At 57.1% G+C, this 17834-nt stretch overlaps 9 protein-coding genes across 9 annotated transcripts; 5 read left to right on the plus strand and 4 right to left on the minus strand.

The window, feature by feature from the left end:
- Positions 1 to 506: 506 nt before the first annotated feature.
- PG986_004571 (Aldehyde/histidinol dehydrogenase) lies at positions 507 to 2256 on the plus strand (the record flags this gene model as incomplete). The annotated part of the gene is made up of 4 exons (XM_066840793.1): positions 507 to 545; positions 634 to 1005; positions 1089 to 1498; positions 1632 to 2256. The coding sequence occupies 4 exons, from the start codon at positions 507 to 509 to the stop codon at positions 2254 to 2256; spliced, it is 1446 nt and encodes a 481-aa protein (XP_066703420.1).
- Positions 2257 to 2750: 494 nt separating this feature from the next.
- Positions 2751 to 3539, plus strand: PG986_004572 (uncharacterized protein; the record flags this gene model as incomplete). The annotated part of the gene is made up of 2 exons (XM_066840794.1): positions 2751 to 2810; positions 2946 to 3539. The coding sequence occupies 2 exons, from the start codon at positions 2751 to 2753 to the stop codon at positions 3537 to 3539; spliced, it is 654 nt and encodes a 217-aa protein (XP_066703421.1).
- A 566-nt stretch (positions 3540 to 4105) lies between these two features.
- On the plus strand, positions 4106 to 4971 carry PG986_004573 (uncharacterized protein; the record flags this gene model as incomplete). Its single annotated transcript, XM_066840795.1, has 3 exons — positions 4106 to 4168; positions 4303 to 4347; positions 4393 to 4971. The coding sequence occupies 3 exons, from the start codon at positions 4106 to 4108 to the stop codon at positions 4969 to 4971; spliced, it is 687 nt and encodes a 228-aa protein (XP_066703422.1).
- Positions 4972 to 6158: 1187 nt separating this feature from the next.
- On the plus strand, positions 6159 to 7038 carry PG986_004574 (uncharacterized protein; the record flags this gene model as incomplete). Its single annotated transcript, XM_066840796.1, has 2 exons — positions 6159 to 6218; positions 6280 to 7038. The coding sequence occupies 2 exons, from the start codon at positions 6159 to 6161 to the stop codon at positions 7036 to 7038; spliced, it is 819 nt and encodes a 272-aa protein (XP_066703423.1).
- Positions 7039 to 7342: 304 nt separating this feature from the next.
- PG986_004575 (uncharacterized protein) lies at positions 7343 to 7774 on the plus strand (the record flags this gene model as incomplete). The annotated part of the gene is made up of 1 exon (XM_066840797.1): positions 7343 to 7774. The coding sequence occupies one exon, from the start codon at positions 7343 to 7345 to the stop codon at positions 7772 to 7774; it is 432 nt and encodes a 143-aa protein (XP_066703424.1).
- Positions 7775 to 8615: 841 nt separating this feature from the next.
- On the minus strand, positions 8616 to 9957 carry PG986_004576 (uncharacterized protein; the record flags this gene model as incomplete). The annotated part of the gene is made up of 3 exons (XM_066840798.1): positions 8616 to 8891; positions 8947 to 9816; positions 9892 to 9957. 3 exons carry the CDS (start codon positions 9955 to 9957, stop codon positions 8616 to 8618), a joined length of 1212 nt encoding a protein of 403 aa, XP_066703425.1.
- Positions 9958 to 10380: 423 nt separating this feature from the next.
- PG986_004577 (FAD dependent oxidoreductase superfamily) lies at positions 10381 to 11890 on the minus strand (the record flags this gene model as incomplete). Its single annotated transcript, XM_066840799.1, is given in 3 exon segments — positions 10381 to 11549; positions 11627 to 11836; positions 11854 to 11890. 3 exon segments carry the CDS (start codon positions 11888 to 11890, stop codon positions 10381 to 10383), a joined length of 1416 nt encoding a protein of 471 aa, XP_066703426.1.
- Positions 11891 to 12496: 606 nt separating this feature from the next.
- PG986_004578 (uncharacterized protein) lies at positions 12497 to 13958 on the minus strand (the record flags this gene model as incomplete). Its single annotated transcript, XM_066840800.1, has 2 exons — positions 12497 to 13516; positions 13554 to 13958. The coding sequence occupies 2 exons, from the start codon at positions 13956 to 13958 to the stop codon at positions 12497 to 12499; spliced, it is 1425 nt and encodes a 474-aa protein (XP_066703427.1).
- Positions 13959 to 16241: 2283 nt separating this feature from the next.
- PG986_004579 (major facilitator superfamily transporter) lies at positions 16242 to 17831 on the minus strand (the record flags this gene model as incomplete). The annotated part of the gene is made up of 3 exons (XM_066840801.1): positions 16242 to 16744; positions 16797 to 17590; positions 17653 to 17831. The coding sequence occupies 3 exons, from the start codon at positions 17829 to 17831 to the stop codon at positions 16242 to 16244; spliced, it is 1476 nt and encodes a 491-aa protein (XP_066703428.1).
- Between the last annotated feature and the right edge of the window lie 3 nt (positions 17832 to 17834).

Genomic DNA, 17834 nt, shown 5'->3' on the forward strand with positions numbered 1-17834 from the left:
GTCGATCACGGGTCAAATTTCCTTCACTGCTTTTCATTTCACGGGTTTCATCTTGCCAGAGGCAGTAGGCGTTATTGAGCAGTTACGTAAAAGCAACGAAGCAACTTTGAAGAATCATGGGTGGTAGATAAATGTCGAGTGCCGATGGCTTCGGGGGCGACATTGACCCCGCCCGGAAGAAGACCCCTAATGTGGATTGTGAGTGAGGGTATTGGACTTGGTATGCATGTCAGCAGGGGGCCCGGCTCAGTACCCGACCAATGATTAGCCCCTACTGGCGTGACATGTCAGACGCCAAGCCTTGACATCTCCAATCTTCAACAGATCCTCCGAGATGATTGTTTCGGTCTCTGTCTGCGAGAGGGACAATATACGAGCGTGCAGCGGTTGAAATAAAACGTCCGCCGGTTCGAAGATTCTTCGGTTTTCATCTTCCCTTGCAGTGCAATGGAACACTAATTAATATTATCTTGTGTAAACAGCGGTGCCCGCTTCCATCACACAACATGGCCGCAACTCCGAGTTACACTCTCGACGACTACGAGGTAGATTATACCCCGTCCCGCTCTTATTAAATCCGGGGCCGCCATTGTTCAGCACGGCCCATGTTGCTAATATCTCCCCCGCCGCTAGACTACCTTCCGCAATGTGATCGACAACGAGCTCACCACCACGGCGGAGACCCGCCGCGCCGTCGACCCCAGCACCGGGAAGCCCCTATTTGAGGTGCCCGTCTCCACGCAGCAGGACGTCGACCGCGCCGTGGCGGCGGGCCAAGCGGCCTTTCCCGCGTGGCGTGACCTGTCCACGGACGACCGTGCCGGCTACCTGCTCAAGTTCGCCGACGCCATTGACGCCAACCGAGAGGGGCTCGGCGCCCTGCTCGGAAAGGAGACCGGCAAGCCCCCGCAGGGCGTGGGCATGGAGCTGTTCCATCTCGGCAATCTGATCCGGATGATCGTACCGCTGCGCATCGAGGAGGAGCTGGTCGAAGAGACCGAAGAGGTACCGTCTCTGCCCCGGGTTCCCTATGTGATAACCGCGGCACTGTCCCCCTTTCTCTAATGCGTCGGAAATCCCCCTGGCAGAGAAAAGTCGTCCGCCGCTACGTCCCCCTCGGCGTCGGCGCCGGCATCACGGCCTGGAACTTCCCCATGGGCCTCGGCGTCGTCAAGCTCGCGGCCGCGCTGCTGGTCGGCAACGTCTTCGTCTGGAAGCCGTCGCCCTACAGCCCCTACACGGCCCTGAAGCTGGGCGAGCTCGCGGCCCGCGTCTTCCCGCGCGGCGTCCTGCAGGTCCTCAGCGGCGGCGAGGACCTGGGGCCCCTGCTGACGGCGCACCCGGGCGTCGCCAAGGTCAGCTTCACCGGCTCCGTCGCGACGGGCAAGAAGGTCATGGCGGCGTGCGCGGCGACGCTGAAGCGCGTCACGCTCGAGCTCGGGGGAATGATGCGGCCATCATTTGCGGGGACGTGGACCTGGCGACGGTGGTTCCCAAGGTGAGTAGCTTGCACACCCATGCCAATCCCCAAGAGAGAAACAATGTCAGACAAATCAAACAAAACGCTCTGGCTTACCAAACCGTCGGGAACCTCTCGCAATACAGATTGCGTTCCTATCATACGTAAACAGCGGCCAAATCTGCCTCGCCATCAAACGCGTATACGTCCACGAAAGCATCTACGACGCCTTCCTCGCCGCCTTCATCGAAGTCGTCAAGACCTTCAAAGTCGGCCCCTCCACCGACGCCGACGCCACCCTGGGCCCGGTCCAGAACAGCATGCAGTACGCCCAGGTGCAGGACCTGTACATCGACGTCTCCCAGCAAGGGTTGAAGGTTGCTTACAAGGCGGAACTCTCTACCCCGCCCGAGGGCTTCTTCCTCCCGCCCACCGTCGTCGACAACCCCCCGGACGCCTCGCGCATCGTCGCCGAGGAGCCCTTCGGCCCCATCGTGCCCCTGCTCAAGTGGTCCGACGAGACGGACGTGCTGCGCCGCGCCAACGACTCCCTGCTGGGCCTCGGCGGCTCCGTCTGGAGCGCCGACACGGCGCGCGCGGAGCGCATGGCGCGGCGGCTCGAGGCCGGCACGGTCTGGGTAAACTCGCACTTCGAGATCACGCCCAACGTGGCCTTTGGCGGGTTTAAGGAGAGCGGCGTCGGCGTCGAGCAGGGGACCGACGGGCTCAAGGGGTGGTGCAACCACCAGTCGGTCTGGGTCCGGAAGTCGACGGTCGCGGCGGAGCCGTTTTCGTAGGTCTCTGTAACTTCTGTTGACTTTCTGTTTTGTTCGAAGAGGAAGGTTGAAAAGGAAGGGATGAGAGAGCTAAGGGTTGACTGAGAAACCAGATGGGGTGTATCTCTAGGGGGAAGCATGGGACCTCCATATCAACAACCTGGATAACATGATAACCGTCTTCCCATTTTCGAGCATTCTGGACACTCCTTGAGTGTCCGAAAAATATATTGGTACAATCCCCAATTCCGTCAAAGTACGGATATGCCAATCATCCGATACAAGGCCTTGCGTGCCAGAAAAAAGCAACCCACAAAGAGCAGATTAGCCAGTTATACCAAAACCCAAAAATAATAGAGTTTAAACGCTATCATGGATTATATTTAAATATTCTCCTATCCAATGTAATAACCCAACGCCGAGAACACTCCGTTCTCTCCTTCTAATACATATAACGCAAAACGCAGCCACCTTTGGTCCACATATCAGGCCCGCTCTAGACGCACATTTCCACCATGTCTGACGAACGGTTCTCTCGTTTTCCCAAGTTGCCACCCGAGATCCGGATAATGATTGTGAGCAACACCGATCCCTGGCCATGATGGTCGCCCGAGCACGACAAAGGACTAGTCCCCTTTGTGGTGGATCAGGTGGCAGGTTACCAAAGCAATCGAAAAATCCCTGGCTGACTCGTACATTTACATGAATAGTGGGAGGCTGCAGTGCACGAAGAGTATCGTGACCGAGTCCTACTGCTTGAAGAGGCCACACGCCGTATCGTTGCTAGCAGGGAGCTGCAACAGCCCTTCCGCGCCGTTTTCCATGCCAACCGGGAGAGTCGCCATGCTGCCAACTCCATGTTCCCGGTTCGACTTCCCATGTACCGTTTTCGTGGATTCCCCAGTTTTGAGTGGCACCAGCAACGTATAAGAGGCAATGCAATGCCTTTTAGGGAGACGCTCGAGACGGTAGCTAGCGGTGAGATCCCCGTTAGCCTGACATTGGACACCTTCATGATCGGATTTTCCTGGCGGTGGCTGGAAGGGCGAACTGTTAGTCAAGGATTCGTTGGCAGTTATATGTCTGGCAATCTATCTCGCCAACAGACGCGCTTGATTCGGAACCTCGTCCAAGTTGTCAATGACGGCCGGGCCAGCGAGGCAGCGAGCCGAGACCCTGAAAGTTACCTCGACTTAAGTGCTGATGCGCTATCCGTCTTTGGAGGTGTGCAGGAATTTCGTTGTCTTTACCCGAACCCCCCCCAACTATCCCCGCATTATATGGATGTTGTGGGAAATGGGTGACCGAATGTCGTACAAAGTCGATGCGGCGCTTAATTGGCATGGTATCAGAGACTTCGGGACCCCGAGCTACAACGGCCGCGCACTGCTGCCACACGGGCAGCACCCGTGGAAGATGTTGACCTGTGCCGATTTTCAGGCTAGACTACATCGGACCCCGACTAGTGAAGAGTGATTCCTCTTCCCTCTTATATCCGTCTCTCTATCTTTAGACTTAAAATATTCCAAAGCTTTACCCAGAATGCTGACCCCTGTCTGAGTTGGTGATAGAACCGGCCGAGAGAGCAATGGAGCTCGACTAATTGCTGGTCTTGCCGGGAAAGACAAGTTGCCAACAAAATAAGTTTTCTGGCAACGGCAGCAGTAATGAGGTTTTCATATCACCCTTTATACCCCTGTTGAGAGTTTTGCGGTCCCACGTGGTGCATGCAAACAACACTAAATGCCCTATCTTAAGGAAAGCAACCAATATAACATTAAACCTAATGCGCCTTTCTCTGATTTTCTCTGTGCAAAATCTGTCATCCACTGCTCTTCGTTTTTATCACATGCACTCGAACACCTTCAATATGGCTGGCGCTGCTGACTTCTCTCTGTTCCCAGAACTGCCGACCGAAATCCGGTTACTGATCGTAAGTAAAGCCCACTCACCCTCGGCAGGAAATGATTGTGACCCATTTCGAGCAAGAGGGTGGTCCTCTTCTTGGATAGGCCACCATTACGAGTGGCGACATCACGTATGCTAACACAACACTCGCCATGACAGTGGGAGCAGGCCGTGCTGGAAGAGTACCGCGACCGCATCCTGATGGTAGACCCGCAGTTCCGCCGCATCGTCATCACCCGCTAGCTCCAGCGGCCCTTCCGCCCCGTCTTCCACGCCAGCCGCGAGAGCCGCGAGGTCGCCAACGCGCTCTTCCCGGTCCGGCTGCCCGTCCACGTCTTCGCCAACCGGGCGGCACGCTGGCACGAGGCCGCCCACCCCGAGCTCGCGCTTCCCCCGAGCTCACCGATCGACTCCGGCCGCGCCCCCGTCGGTGAGATCCCCGTCGGCCTCGAGCACGATACCTTCCTGTTCGGCATGAGCTGGTGGTACCTCCGCAGCTTCCAACCGGCCGTCGCCGCCGCCAAACTAGCGGGACAGCCACCGCCTCGTTTCGCCAACCTCCGGTCCGTTTACGATAGCAGAACCTGTAAGCCGGTGGAAGTAGAAGACCCGCGCAAGGGCTTCGTCGGCGCCTTCGTCACCGCCGAGCTTGCTCGCCCGCTGGTGCACGCGATCCGGAACGTGGTCGCCGTCGTCCACGGCGCGCCCCGCGAGGACGGGCAGACCACCCCCTGCACCGCCGGGGCGCGAAACTGGTTCCGAAAGGCGCCGACGTATCGACGGCTCCACCTCGCGGACGAGGACAGCTTCCGCGCTCTGGGTGACTAGTTGTCCCTTGAGGTCGACGCGGCGATGGACTGGGCCGGTCCCGGGGAGAAGAGGGACAATCCGAGTTACAACGGCCGGGCCGTGCTTCGCCAGCAGGGCGAATGGAAGGCTTATGTTACCTGCGACAACTCCTAGGCAAGGATTTTGGAGATTGCGTGGAAGGACTGTCACAGGTTTGCAATATACCGAGGCCACGGTGAATAACGCTACGTGAGTTACCTTGAGCTCGAAATGGGGGATGATAACAATATCCTTCGAGTTTGTCCGGTTTGGGAAGGCCATAAATCATGTGGCGATACATTTTCAATCTATATAATAGCTTTTTATACTGTCTATAATCCCCTTTTCCTACATATTACCATGGAGCCCAGTGTTATTGGTACCCTCCCGGGTCCTGGTCCGTGTAATTGTTTTAATGTCCTCTGTACTTTCTATGGCTTTGTCAACACTTATGTCGACCCGGTCCCATGCCGCACCACCATCGGTCCGGCTACTGTTTAGATGGTCGACATGTCAGACGGCTCCATGACGAACTCCTCCATCACAGGCCGATACGACGACCGGACGTACCGGTCGGGGTGCGAGGTGGCCAGGTTGCCAAATCAGTACCGGGAGATGAAACCTCTCGGGGTCGCTGGCTTTCAGGGTATTCGCGAGGTGCGCTGAAGAGATTCGGAGTTTGGGAGGCCTGGGCAGTATCCATGGGCTTGGGTTGAGGTAGGTAAGCTAGGTTGACATTCCTGGAGAATGAAGTAGCCAATGCTGCGACAGCCGGTAAAAGGATAGCTGCTTGGCGACGGGATAGCTGGTTGGTAGTTGGATGATTGAGAATGGGACAGCTGCAGGCATGCACTCGCTAGGTAATGGAACAATCAACTTGGGTAGATAAAATCGAAGCTGGTCCAGACGTAAAGCCTGATGTGACAGGACTGTGAGTAAACGGTGTGTCCCCTTTTCTGTTCTATTCAATTTGGAGAAAAATTGGTCCGAGACTCAATGGGCATCTTCCACCTACTAAATCAATCACCCTGCCTCTCATCGTTCCTCATCCATCTCCCTTCTTGTGCACGCATCACATTCAAACAGTCACATCGTGTTCAATCATTCTATCTGTCAAGCCATCTGACACAACCACGCCTTACCACGCCGTACCATCACCCGAGGGAAAGACTATCCGCGTGGCCATCATGACCGCGAAACGCTTCCCTAAATTCTCCCGTCTGCCCAAAGAGCTACAGTGTATGATCGTGAGTCATCCCATCCCCAACTATTGAGAAGCCCATCCACTGATTCTGGGGTGTTCCGCAGTGGAAAATGGCGGTTGTCGAGGAGAACAAGGACCGAGTCTTGTGCGTCCACGACGACACTCAGCGCATCGTCGCGACTCCATCTCGTCTGCTCGCGCCGTCTCCGGTTTTCCGCACCACCAAGGACAGCCGATACATCGCCCTGATGGTCTACTGCACCCCGCTCCCCGTCGTCAAAACTGACTGCCATGCCCTGGCACAGGATCCCAGCTTGCACCCCTGCGAGGCCGTGGGCTCGCTGCGCATCAGTTGGGAGCACGACATCTTCCTCTTGGGCTTTGCGTTTCGTGACTTCCGGATCATGTACCTAACGGGAGACTACAAAGTTCCTGTCCCGGTCGGGGTCTGCGACAATTTCGCATCGACGAGAATTCCGGACAGTGATCTCGAGAAAATCGCGAAGGTAATTGAATACCAGCCACGCGGCCAGGCGCCAAAGAATGCTGGAATAGCATGGACGTCCTTCGACAAGACTCGGTTTGCCGGAGTAGACACCCATTACTACATCAGAGGCATCGGTAAGAAGGATCGGCTTGCTGTCAGATACGGGTCCATCACGGGAAGGTTCGACAGGTTGCAGCCTAATGGTAATAGTGCTTATCTCAAGCGCATTATCGGATTCACGAAACGGATTGTTGGCCCTACGATCATTGAACGACCGGAAGACCTGGAGGAAGCCGCTCAGAACGCAGAGAAGTCTTCGGCAGATTGTGAGGGGCTGGTTGGAGAGGCCAGATTGTGCCGATTGGACATGGTATGAGAGAGAGAACAAGACCTGGATACGGCGGATCCCGGATTGGCTTTGGGAATCAGGTAGCCGCATCAGGTATACAAAGAGCCTTGGGCCAGGACGGTTGCTCTACATGGCTAACCAAATTGCAGCCAGTGAAATGATATGGAATAAACATTGGATCGCCTGGCAGTTGCTTCTAATTTGACAATTGGACATCCGTTTTCGTGGAGTGAACATTACGACTGTCCGCATGGAATAACCAGGCTGTCTAGCCAAATAGTAACCAACAACCAGTCACACCAGCCCAACAACACGTGCCAGCGTAACAGCCATGACCGTGGTTGAAAATGAGCATGAAACGAAGGAACTCCACACTCAACCCCTCCAACTCCCCTCCATCCAAGTCATTGCCGACGCATTCTCCCTGCCAAGTCCCAACCTAAACCAAGATCTCCAAAGCCGCGACCCCAAGCCCGACAAGCCCGGCCGCGCCCCCGGAGTCCCCCCCACGGCGCCCATCGTCGCCGCCGCGCCCGTCGAGCTCGCGGAGGACGGTGCGGTCGTCGTCGTCGACGCCACCACCGTATTGGTGGCCGTGTTGGTCGTGGACGTGGTCGTGGTGCTGATCGAGGTGCTGGTGCTGGTGCCGTCGGCCGAGACGACGGCCGCGCCGCTCAGGGCGAGGGCCAGGGTGATGGTGAAGGTGACGGTGGTGGGTACGGCGACCATTTTGAGCCGAGCGAGTGGTCCTCTGGGCCTCTGATTGAGTTTTTTTTGGGGGGGAGGGGGGTATGCGACGGCAAAGGGTGGGTTTCGAGAGTGAGAGGTTTTATCAAACTTTCAGATCAAGGTTGAATGTGTGACGGGACCACTGTGAGCTTGGTACTTCGAGGTAAAAAGTCTTGTGCTTGAGTTACTCTTGGTTTTTCTGGAAGAGGCTTTCACTGGGCTGGAGCGAAGCTTAAATACGAAAGGCACCGAGGGGAAAGGGAAGTAAATCAGATGGACTCGAGGGGAGAGGGTTTTCGAAAGCAAACTTGTTTCGCCCAGGGCGCTTGCTTGTCTTGCTTGCTTATCGTCTCTGCGAGGCGGGCAGGCCGCGAAGTTGACACGCGAAACGGATGCCATGGGCCACCACGTACGCACCTTTCCGCCACCGGGCCTCTCTGCAAAGTCCTTTGCTACTTGGGTCCGGCCCCAAGCATGTGTTTCGGAAATCGTTATACCTGTGACACCCACGAGCATAGTGTGGATGGGAGGCTGGGAGGGACGAGCCGTGAGACAAGCACCACGGCCAATCACGTAGTTTAATCAAACAGTAGTATCATACAACTAAGAATGGCCTTCTATATATGCTTGCTATCGTCATACCGCCAAAGCTGGTAACACAGGTGTTCCAAACACCACATGCATACCTCATCCCTTCTTCGGAAACTAGCAAATCGGATTTCGCTCTCGTATGTTTGTTGTCAGATCGTCCCGTGCTTATAGTGCTACATGTCATCCCAAAGTTCTTATGTTCCCATGAAGCTCACAGGATATCCGTCTCATACGACGTCCGTTAAGATTGTATCATCTATGCCCTCTGCCGCGCTGATCAAATCTTACTGTTTGCCTTGTTGCCTAGCCAGCCACTCCTCCGCCCCGTAATAGTCGCAGTTGTACTTCATAAACTCAGCGGGGTCGAGTGTGACCGTGTTGGACGCCTTGCTGTCGGTCGCCGGCCTAGCCTGCTGACGGGAGTACAACTGAATCAGACTCGCACGCTCGTACCGCGCCGCCACCACCGCCCGCAGCGCTGACGCGACCTCGGTCGCGTTCGGGCGGCCGCCCGCATGTTGCCTCAAGAAGGCCTGCAGCGCCTCCGCGTCCTCCACGCTCTGCGACGCCCCCCTGCCCCTGCGTCGGCAGCATGGCGTGCGCCGCATCCCCGACCAGGATGGCGCGGCCCTTGGTCCAGGCGGGCAGCGGGTCGATGTCGCGCAGCTGCCACAGCGCGATGTCGGGCCCCCGCGCGAAGATCTCGCGCAGCCAGGCCGGGAAGTCGGCGTAGCTCTCCATCAGCTTCTCGCGCGACCCGGCCTCGACCCACGACGCCGTCGACGAGGCCTCGTGCATCTTCTCGTCGGGCACCAGAGCGACCACGCCGAACACCTTGCCGCCGCGGCCGGGGCCCATGATGACGCGCTTGTCGTGGCCCATGATCATGGTGGTCGTGCCTTCGGACGCGCGGCCGCTGGTGTCGATCAGCTTCTCGGGGAGGCCGTCTATGTTCTGGAGGTTCTCGATCGGGATCAGGAGTCGGTAGGCGGAGATGCCCGTCGGTATCGCGCCTCGCTCCTCGCCCAGCACGGCGGTCCGGATCGCGGAATGGATGCCGTCGGCACCCACGATCAAGTCGGCCTCGAGCGTCTCGCCGCTCTGCAACGTCACCGTCCCCGCGTCGGGGTCGCAGCTCGTCACCGCGCTCGCCGTCCTGACCGCGGCGGGAGGACCTGGCAGCTCGGGACTCGGCGCGGCGTCAAGGAGGCCCTTGTGCAAGTCCTGTCGGTGGTAGAGCATGCGGTCCGCGCCGAACATGTCGGTCTCGAGCCGCATCTCGCGCACCATCTTGCCCTCGAGGTTGAAGATGCGGAACGCGCGGTCGGGCATCGGCTCGGCCTGCTCGAGGAACTTGTCGATACCCCATTGCGAGACGATCTTGGTCGCGTTGGGCTGCAGCGAGATGAGGGCGCCGACTTCGCCCAGCATGCGCGAGCGCTCGAGGACGGTGATTTGGCGGTTGGGGGCTCGGAGAGCAATTGCCTAGGTACAGAGCTGCTTGTTAGTGGGGGGTGCTTGGTGCTTTTGCGCCAGTCATTAGCAGGCACAGGAGCTAACTGTTGCAAGACCAGCAATGCCACCACCCGCAATGATGATTCGAAATTCTTCGGCGACGCTGCCCATCTTGTCGTCTTCTTCTGAGGAGATGCTTAGGCCAATCACGTTCACTATTCGCGTATACCGTTACAATTGATTACTGCCAGTTCGATCACTGTTGCGATTTCACTTCATCCTGTTTGTCGGAATCAACCACAAGCACAGAAGCTACATGCTCCTTGCTGCCCCTCCTCCTCCTCCTCCTCCTCCTCCCCCGCCCCCACTCGTACCGGTCGGTTCCAATCGAACAGAATGCGACCAAGTCAAGTCCCCGACGTGGGGTTTCCCCAGGTTCTTCGAAGAGCCGCGGCCCATCCGATTTTACATACCCGTCGCAAGATCTCATGTCCCCAGTTAGCTCTGGCTGAATACATGTATCCACTTTGATGACTAGAAGGAAGACCAGATCTGCACGTTGTCGAAGCCTGGAGGGGTAGCATTGCCGGGCACCTAAGAGTCCGTCCCTTGCATGTGTAATGCTCCCCGAAACGCCTGCTTGAGCCTTTCCTCCTTGACCCGAAACGCATCCGGGAACCATCCCTTCAACTCGTCATCGTCTCTACCCTCAATCATTGTCGCCAGCGCCTTGGCGCACATCCAGCACAGCACCATGCCGTGGCCCTGAAAGCTGGCCGCCACCCACAGATTCTCGGCACCCGGGACAGCGCCGACGAACGGACAGCCGTCGGGACTGTAGCCCATGATGCCCGTCCACGCGCGGCGGATGCGCCCGTCGGGATGGTCGTCGCCCCAATGGTCGCCGAAGTAGCCCGGAAGGCACTCGCGAAGGTTCTCGGCAATCACGCCGTTGAAGCCCGTGTCGTCCGTGGTCCCGTACTCGGTCGCGCCGCCGTCGGATAAGTCGTGTAGACCGCCGCCGATGACGATGTCGCCCTCGAAGCGAGATCCGGGCGGACGTGGGATCATGTAGTCGTAGGAGTCGCCGTGGATGAAGCTGTAGGTGACAGGCAGCCCCTTCGCGGGCATGCCCTGTCCAGGTCGCTGCGCTGTAACGTGCCCCCGAAGCGGGACGATGATTCCTTGGAACTGCTCTAGTAGATGGGCCGTGTAGCCGTTGGTCGCAAGTATGACCTTCCCCGCCGTGATCGCGCCGCGCTCCGTCTCGAGCCTCCAACCACCCCCACCATCCGCGTCCGTCGCCTTTTCCAGGTTGAGGACCGGCGTATTGGTCTGCAGATTAAGCCCACGCTCCAAACAAAGCTTCAACACGCCGGTGACGAGCCGGTACGAGCTCATGCTGCCCGCCTCGTAAGACACCCCGCCCGCGACGCCCTCGTCGCCACCCTTGCCGCAGTAGAACGTGTCGCGCACCTCGTCCGCCGTGTGCAGGACGTACTCGGACGCCGCGTCCCCTGGCGGCATGGCGTCGCGCATCGCCCGCACGGCGCGCTGGTCCTCCGCCCACTGCGCGGCGTCGTAGACGACGTCGACGGTCTGGCACGGGTGCGAGTCGCAGTCGATGGCGTGCTCGCGCGCGAAGGCGTGCAGGGCGCGGATGTTGGCGAGCTCCAGCTTGGCGATCTTGACGGCTTCGTCGGTGCCGTGCTGCTTGGCGTGGTGTAGGAAGGTGCGGTAGGACGCTGCTTTGGTGTGACCGCCTGGATAAACGTTAGGGGTTGAGCTCACTGGGTGGCACCTCGGGCGCGGAGTTGGGGGTTTGGGGGTGGAAGCTCACCATTGCGGCCTGTGGCTCCGGAACAGGCCTGTCGCGCCTCGAGCATGACAATGCTGCGCTGGGGGTCATCGTCGCTTTCATTTTGCAGTGTATTCCATGCGATGGCGGCGCCGGTGATGCCGCTGCCGATTATGACCACGTCTGCAGACTCGGGCAGGTTTGGTGTCGTGCGGAGATCGGCAATGTCGGCTGGGGGTCTTGCCAGTAGCTCTGCGTTGGGTTGTCACGAGGTAGTGTAACGGGTCTTGATGCATTCTCCTCCATGTTGAATCAATCCAGGCAAGACAGACAGATATTGGGTTCTAAAAGAGGTATTTCAAGTGGTCAAGGATCGGGGGTAGTGTGGGTGAGATGTAGGTTCGCGCTGTGGCGATTTATGCTGCATCCCCCGCAAGTCAAGCTCCGGCGACAAACGGCCGCCCGCGCAGCTGTGAAACATTTGTACAGTCATTTGCACCAAACATCTGGTCAGCTTGCAGCAACATCATTGTACCGTTTGCTATCCCAAACAGCCCTTTTTACGTAATTTTCTTGTAGTATTTGTTACTAAATAGGAAAGTAGTGTGAGTGGCATATATGGACCGAAGAAAATATCAGGTCCCATTACATAAAAGCCCAATCATAGAAAGAAAGAAAAAAAAAACCCCAAACGCCGTTTGGATATCCATCTCGGGAGTCACCAATCCCCCCTCCCATCTCATTCGGAATGATGGTTTGAAAACTTGGAAGCAGCGGACCGAAACAGCGGCTCCAGGAGAAATCCAACAAAAGCAAAGCTGCTTATTTTTAGTCATGGCGTCATTGCCCATGAGCCTGACCACGACATCCGACATATAAATCCCAAGAGAGTCATCGCTACCGCACCACGGTTTACAGCCGCGGGGCTGTTCCAGGACCCTCGTCCCGTAAGATAGCGGCAAGCTCATCTCCGCCTCCTGTTTTCCCCCGCGTCCGGCTGAGCTGTTGATCTTTCATTACCGTAACCATATGCTGGTCGTACGGGAACCCGGGATTCTGCCACGTGAAGCAATCTCTGAGACCCAACTTGCGCTGGATACACTGGTTGCAGAGCAGGCTCTTGTACGTGGTAGGATCAATGGCCACTCTGCACTTCTTTCCAGTCTTTTTGCAGTACTTGCAGGGAATTGGGGCATCCTGTCCCACATCGTCGTTGAGAAGACGGTCGGCCTTCTTCTTCTCCCTGATGGTCTTCAAAGTAGGGCCCTGGGCGGCTGGCCTGGCTCGAGACTGCCGAGAACTAGAACGAGAGCGAGATCGGGACCGGGACTGGCTGTTCGTGCTGTTGCCGGTGGTGGTGGAGGCGCCCTCGTCTGCCTGTGGTCCACCTCTGTGTTGACCTAACGCAGCCGGCGAACGAAACACGCCTGTCGCCGGCATGCTCATTCTACCTGCCTCTGGTATAGTCGGCAGTGCCGTTCGTCGGCTAGGAGGTGCTGGTGGACGCACAGCTGTAGTGGCTGTTGGTGCCACTGGAGCAGCTGCCGTTGTTGCCACTGGAGTAGCTACCGTTGGGGTGGACGGAGTAGCTGCTCTCAACGGAAACAATGGACTACTTGTCGAGGCTAGTGGGGTAGATTGCAGGATCCCGTTGGTTCCACTCGAGGGTGCGGCGTGGGATACGTCTATGTTACCGTGTCCAGGTTGGTGGACTAACAAATCCATCAACTCGGCGGGTTTGGCATTCTCCGTGAAACTCCACTCCGCCGCCCAGAGGTCGACGTATTTCTTTTGGTACAACCAGCCCTGATCCCGTCCAAACAGGGGGTACTCGGCACACTCTTCAAAGGCCATATTCATCGTCTTGACGGCCATTTCCAGCCTGGCCCTGAGGTCTGGCATCAGGCGGGGTCCCGGGTTGTCATTGCGGACCTGGTCGAACTCCAGCGTGGCACGGTTCACGAGGTACCGCATGAATTCGAGCGCCTCCGCGGGGGTGCCGCGGCCGCCAAGCATCCGGCCTGGAATTGACGACGCCGGGCTTTTTGAGCGTCTCGGGGGCCCGGAAGGCCCGGTCCATTCTGCGGTCCGCGCGGCTGAACACGATCTCGAGATACGTGTCGTCCCCTCGCGCGAAGGCGGTGGCGTAGTCGTCCGAGTCCAATATGAGGTTGGTCACCTCCGCGGTGTACGCACCGTCTGAACTATAACCCACCATGGGCCCATGCGTGGGCTCACGCTCGGCCGAGCAGAACGGTAGTGTCTTCTCTTTGGGCTCTCTCCATCGGTAGCCATCTCCGTCTCGTTTCGGGAGTTCCTTTCTTGGCGGTCCGTACTGGGACTCTGAGATCCCTTCAAGGTAGCGGGATGCCATGTTCGTGAGTAGGTGGATTGGCCAACCGAGGACTGCGAGTACTCGAAGCCAGGGGGGGATGGTCTGAGTCGAACCGTTCGATGTACGGTTTGTTCAAACCCAAATGATGGCGACTCGTTAGGCACTGTTTGTGCGACACTGCCGCCGGGAGTTTCTTACTGTGTTCAAATCAGCTATAGTATACAATGGCGAGCAAACCGAGTTCTGCAATGGTATGCTATCAGCATGGTACCCCCTCGAACTAATGTAACTGAGCCCGTCCCCAAGCAGTCATTGAGAAGGAAAGGATGGACAGAAAGACTAAAGCTGCGGGTAAAGTCCCGGTTTATATATGGCAAGAAAATATTTTGCGAATGGCCGAAATGCCGACGTGAAGCGTGCGGGTGACTCTTCTTAGTACTATAGAGTTTCTTGCAACTATGGGCGGTTGGGGCTCCCGCGAACAGTAACGGCGAACCTTGGTCGACTATAAACTCAACGGCTAGCGTGAATTCAGTTGCCATATCCCCTTCTCTCCCATTGTGAAGCATCTACCTTAGCATGCTGTACTTGTTCCATTCCATTGAGTATGCGTACGTATGATATCGCATAGCTCCAACTCCTTGCCCAGTAGTTTCGCCTATGGTACCGAAAGCTCCAGGCAAAAGAGAGATTGGATCAAAGTCTCATTGCCCAAGACGCCATGCTAGAACGCATCTCCATTTCATGGTTTGAAAACAGGAACTCGGCCAAGTAGAATAATTATAGTTTCAGCTTGTTTGGTTCACCGTGGGCCTAGCACATGTGTACATCCGGATTGAATGATATCGCCAGAAGCACATTGAGATCCAAGATAACTCCGATGACCCAATTCCTTCACGCCGTGGATATCCACTATTTGCTTCCGGGACAATCTTGGTAAGTTCGAGCTGCGCGCATTGTCCCCCTGTCCGTTCCCTGGTCTGGAGCTCGCGAGACGAGGTCAGATGGGCTGTTCGCATCTCAGCAAGCCTGCTTGTAATTAGGATCTGTGGAATAGTGTTCTTCTGGTATCAATCTCAAGATTCTGCTGGTACCCTGGTGATCTGATCCAGGTGCGGAATGTGATGGCTGCCTGAAAAAGCGCGGAAGTTGACTGGGTTGAGATGGCGGAATCCACCAGAAGGAACTCTCGTCTCAGATCATCAATGCAGTGTGGAAATCGCATACAATCAGTTTGCATATGGGTAGGAACTAGTGGAAGCGAGGCAATACCTTCCATATGACTGATGTGCAACGAAGTAAAAACCCTGGTCATTGCTCCATCCCAAGTGCATGGTGGCTTCCTCTAAGGTTGAACCACATGGCCATGTTTGGACTGTCATGACTGGCTCGCTGAATATGGAATTAAAAAAAAAAGAAATTCGGCGGACTTTCCAGAATCCATTCGAGATAATCTGTCCTCGGGGTTTCTGCCACCCTCGAGTGTACTGTTTCTTTTCTTCAACAGGTTGGGAATCTAGCGGCTTAGATTCGTCCGTTTCATAGCGCACTCATCCCAATTAAACATCGACTGTGCTACAACCTCCAGATATAATCAAGAAATATTGAATCAATCATCATCCTCCCTTCCCTATATCGCTTTCTCCGATGTATGTGTAGATGAGTGGCCATGGCCAAAATATATGTTGGACAGGTTTGGACCCAAGACTGTCATTCTCTCGCCTTATCAGAATTCGACAAAATCACACATCAGCACCACAATAAGTGTAATACTGAGACCAAAGAAATAAACAATTATATAAAGGCCTTAACCGTGATTGGCATGCGTAGTTACATCTAATCGCTTGTACAGACGGCACATGCAACCAAGTTCCTGCTACGCCGCGCAAAGCGCTCAAAACTGCCGGCGACGACGACCATAATGATAATAGGCACGCCGATCACCATGCCTGCTTTTTCATCGACCAAGAAGGCGCAGGTAGTCAACACGGCGCTGAATACAACAAATATCCCAATGGGTTGACGTTCGGATAAGCTCAATGGGCTCTAACGGTTCTGGGGATGGTCGCCTTCCTTGGGTCGAGAATGGTCTGAACGTTCAACGACACTGTTGAAGTTACCGCCGCGGAGTCTGCCGTCCTTTTAAGCACCCAGGCCATTGAATGGCCTCCATTCTATCCAACGTGGCGGGTCGTGCGTCATGTAGGCAATTTTAGAACGGGGTAGCTCGCTCACTAGGCAGAACGGCGCAACGAAACGCCCTGCCATGCCACCAAACCAGCTCAAATCGCGGGGCAAGCAAGTACTAGCTGATGTTCCGCGTCAAGCACCGTTCCCTTTCGTGTACTTCGAGTGCTGCCTCCACGCCGGCCCATAGAAAAAGATCAACACTGGAATCGGCGCAAACGCGAGCCCTACCGCCCCGAGCACAGTGCACCCGAACCCCGCCCCCAGCCGCTTCATCAGCGGCACGGCCGCGAGCGGCAGGAACGTCGCCGCGACGCAGCGCGTGACGATCATCGCCGTGATGGCCGAGGCCGAGTACAGACCGAACGCGTCCACGACGAAGGTGAAGACGGGCATGAAGGCGAAGTTCATCGCGAAGCCGAACACGGCCGACGAGGTCAGCACGACCCACAGCGGCAGGCGCAGCTCCGCGGCCCAGCCGTACAGGGTGAAGGTGATGGGCAGCGCGAAGGCGCCGACGATGATGATGGGCAGGCGGTGTTCGGGCATGCCGATGCCGCTGTTGGCGTCTCGGAGCTTGATGTAGATCCGGTCGAGGAGCGCGTTGCACACCAGGGTACCGACAATTGACCCGGAAGCTGGGGCGGATCAGTAAACTGTTTTGGATTGATCACTCGGAGGTCGACTTACTGAAAGGGATGAATGCCAATCCAGTCTGGGCAGGCGTCAGATTGTAAGTCTGCATAAGGGTATCAGGGTAGGTCGTGGAGAAGATGTAAAAGTAGCTGAAAGTCATGGCCCCAAACAGGCAAATCAGCTGCAAAACGAAGGAGTCCGCAAACACGACCACCGGCCGCATCATGGCGTCCCACAGCTTGCGCGTGCTCCGGTCGTCATCCATGAGATCGAACGCGGTCCGCAGCGCCTTATCGCCCGTCTCGTGCCGTAACCTGGCCGCCTTGCGCCGCAGGATCGGGACCTTGTACGTCTCCTTGAAGCCCGCCAGCAGGAACGCCTCGCACACGCAGGCGAGCCCGACGCTCAGCCAGACGACGGAGCGCCAGCCGATGGTCTCGGCCATGGCGCCGCTGATGAGGGGGCCGACGGCGCCGCCCGTGATGGGCGCCAGCTGGACCAGGCTCATCGCGGAGCCGCGCTGCTCCGTCACGAACAAGTCCCCGACGATGGCCGGGTTCAGCACGTTGGTCGCGACGGCGAGCCCTGTTAGGAACCGGGCGGCGATGAAGAGCGGCGCCTTCTGGCAGAGGGCGGCCAGGACGGTCGCGCCGATGAAGCCGACGTTGGCCGCGTTGATGACGGGGTACCGCCCGAACATCTCGGAGAGCGGCGCCATCAAGAGGGGACCGGCGGCCTCGCCCAGCTCCCAGATGGTGACCAGTAGGACGCTGGAGGATTTGCGGGGGTCCCCTAGGTCGGTGGTGATGCGCGAGGCGATGGGAACCACCGAGATGCAGGTGAAGGTCCTGAACAGGCTGCGTGTTAGCTAACCGACATGATCCAAAGAAGGATCTGGTCCGGGGCTTACACAGTGAATGCCATGAAGGCGAGCAACCCGACAATGGCCCATTTGTAGCCCGGCGCCCACTCTAGCGGGTTCTCGGCGTCCCCGCTGGGGTCGAAGTCGACAATGTCGTCCCGTGCATCCTCGATCTCCCGGACACGCTCAGCAGTCGTGTCAGGGAGCAAAGGGTTCGTTTCGTCCATACT

Source organism: Apiospora aurea (genome assembly GCF_038362705.1).
Source record: "Apiospora aurea strain CBS 24483 chromosome Unknown utg000003l_segment0_segment0, whole genome shotgun sequence".
NCBI classification, from domain to species: domain Eukaryota; kingdom Fungi; phylum Ascomycota; class Sordariomycetes; order Amphisphaeriales; family Apiosporaceae; genus Apiospora; species Apiospora aurea.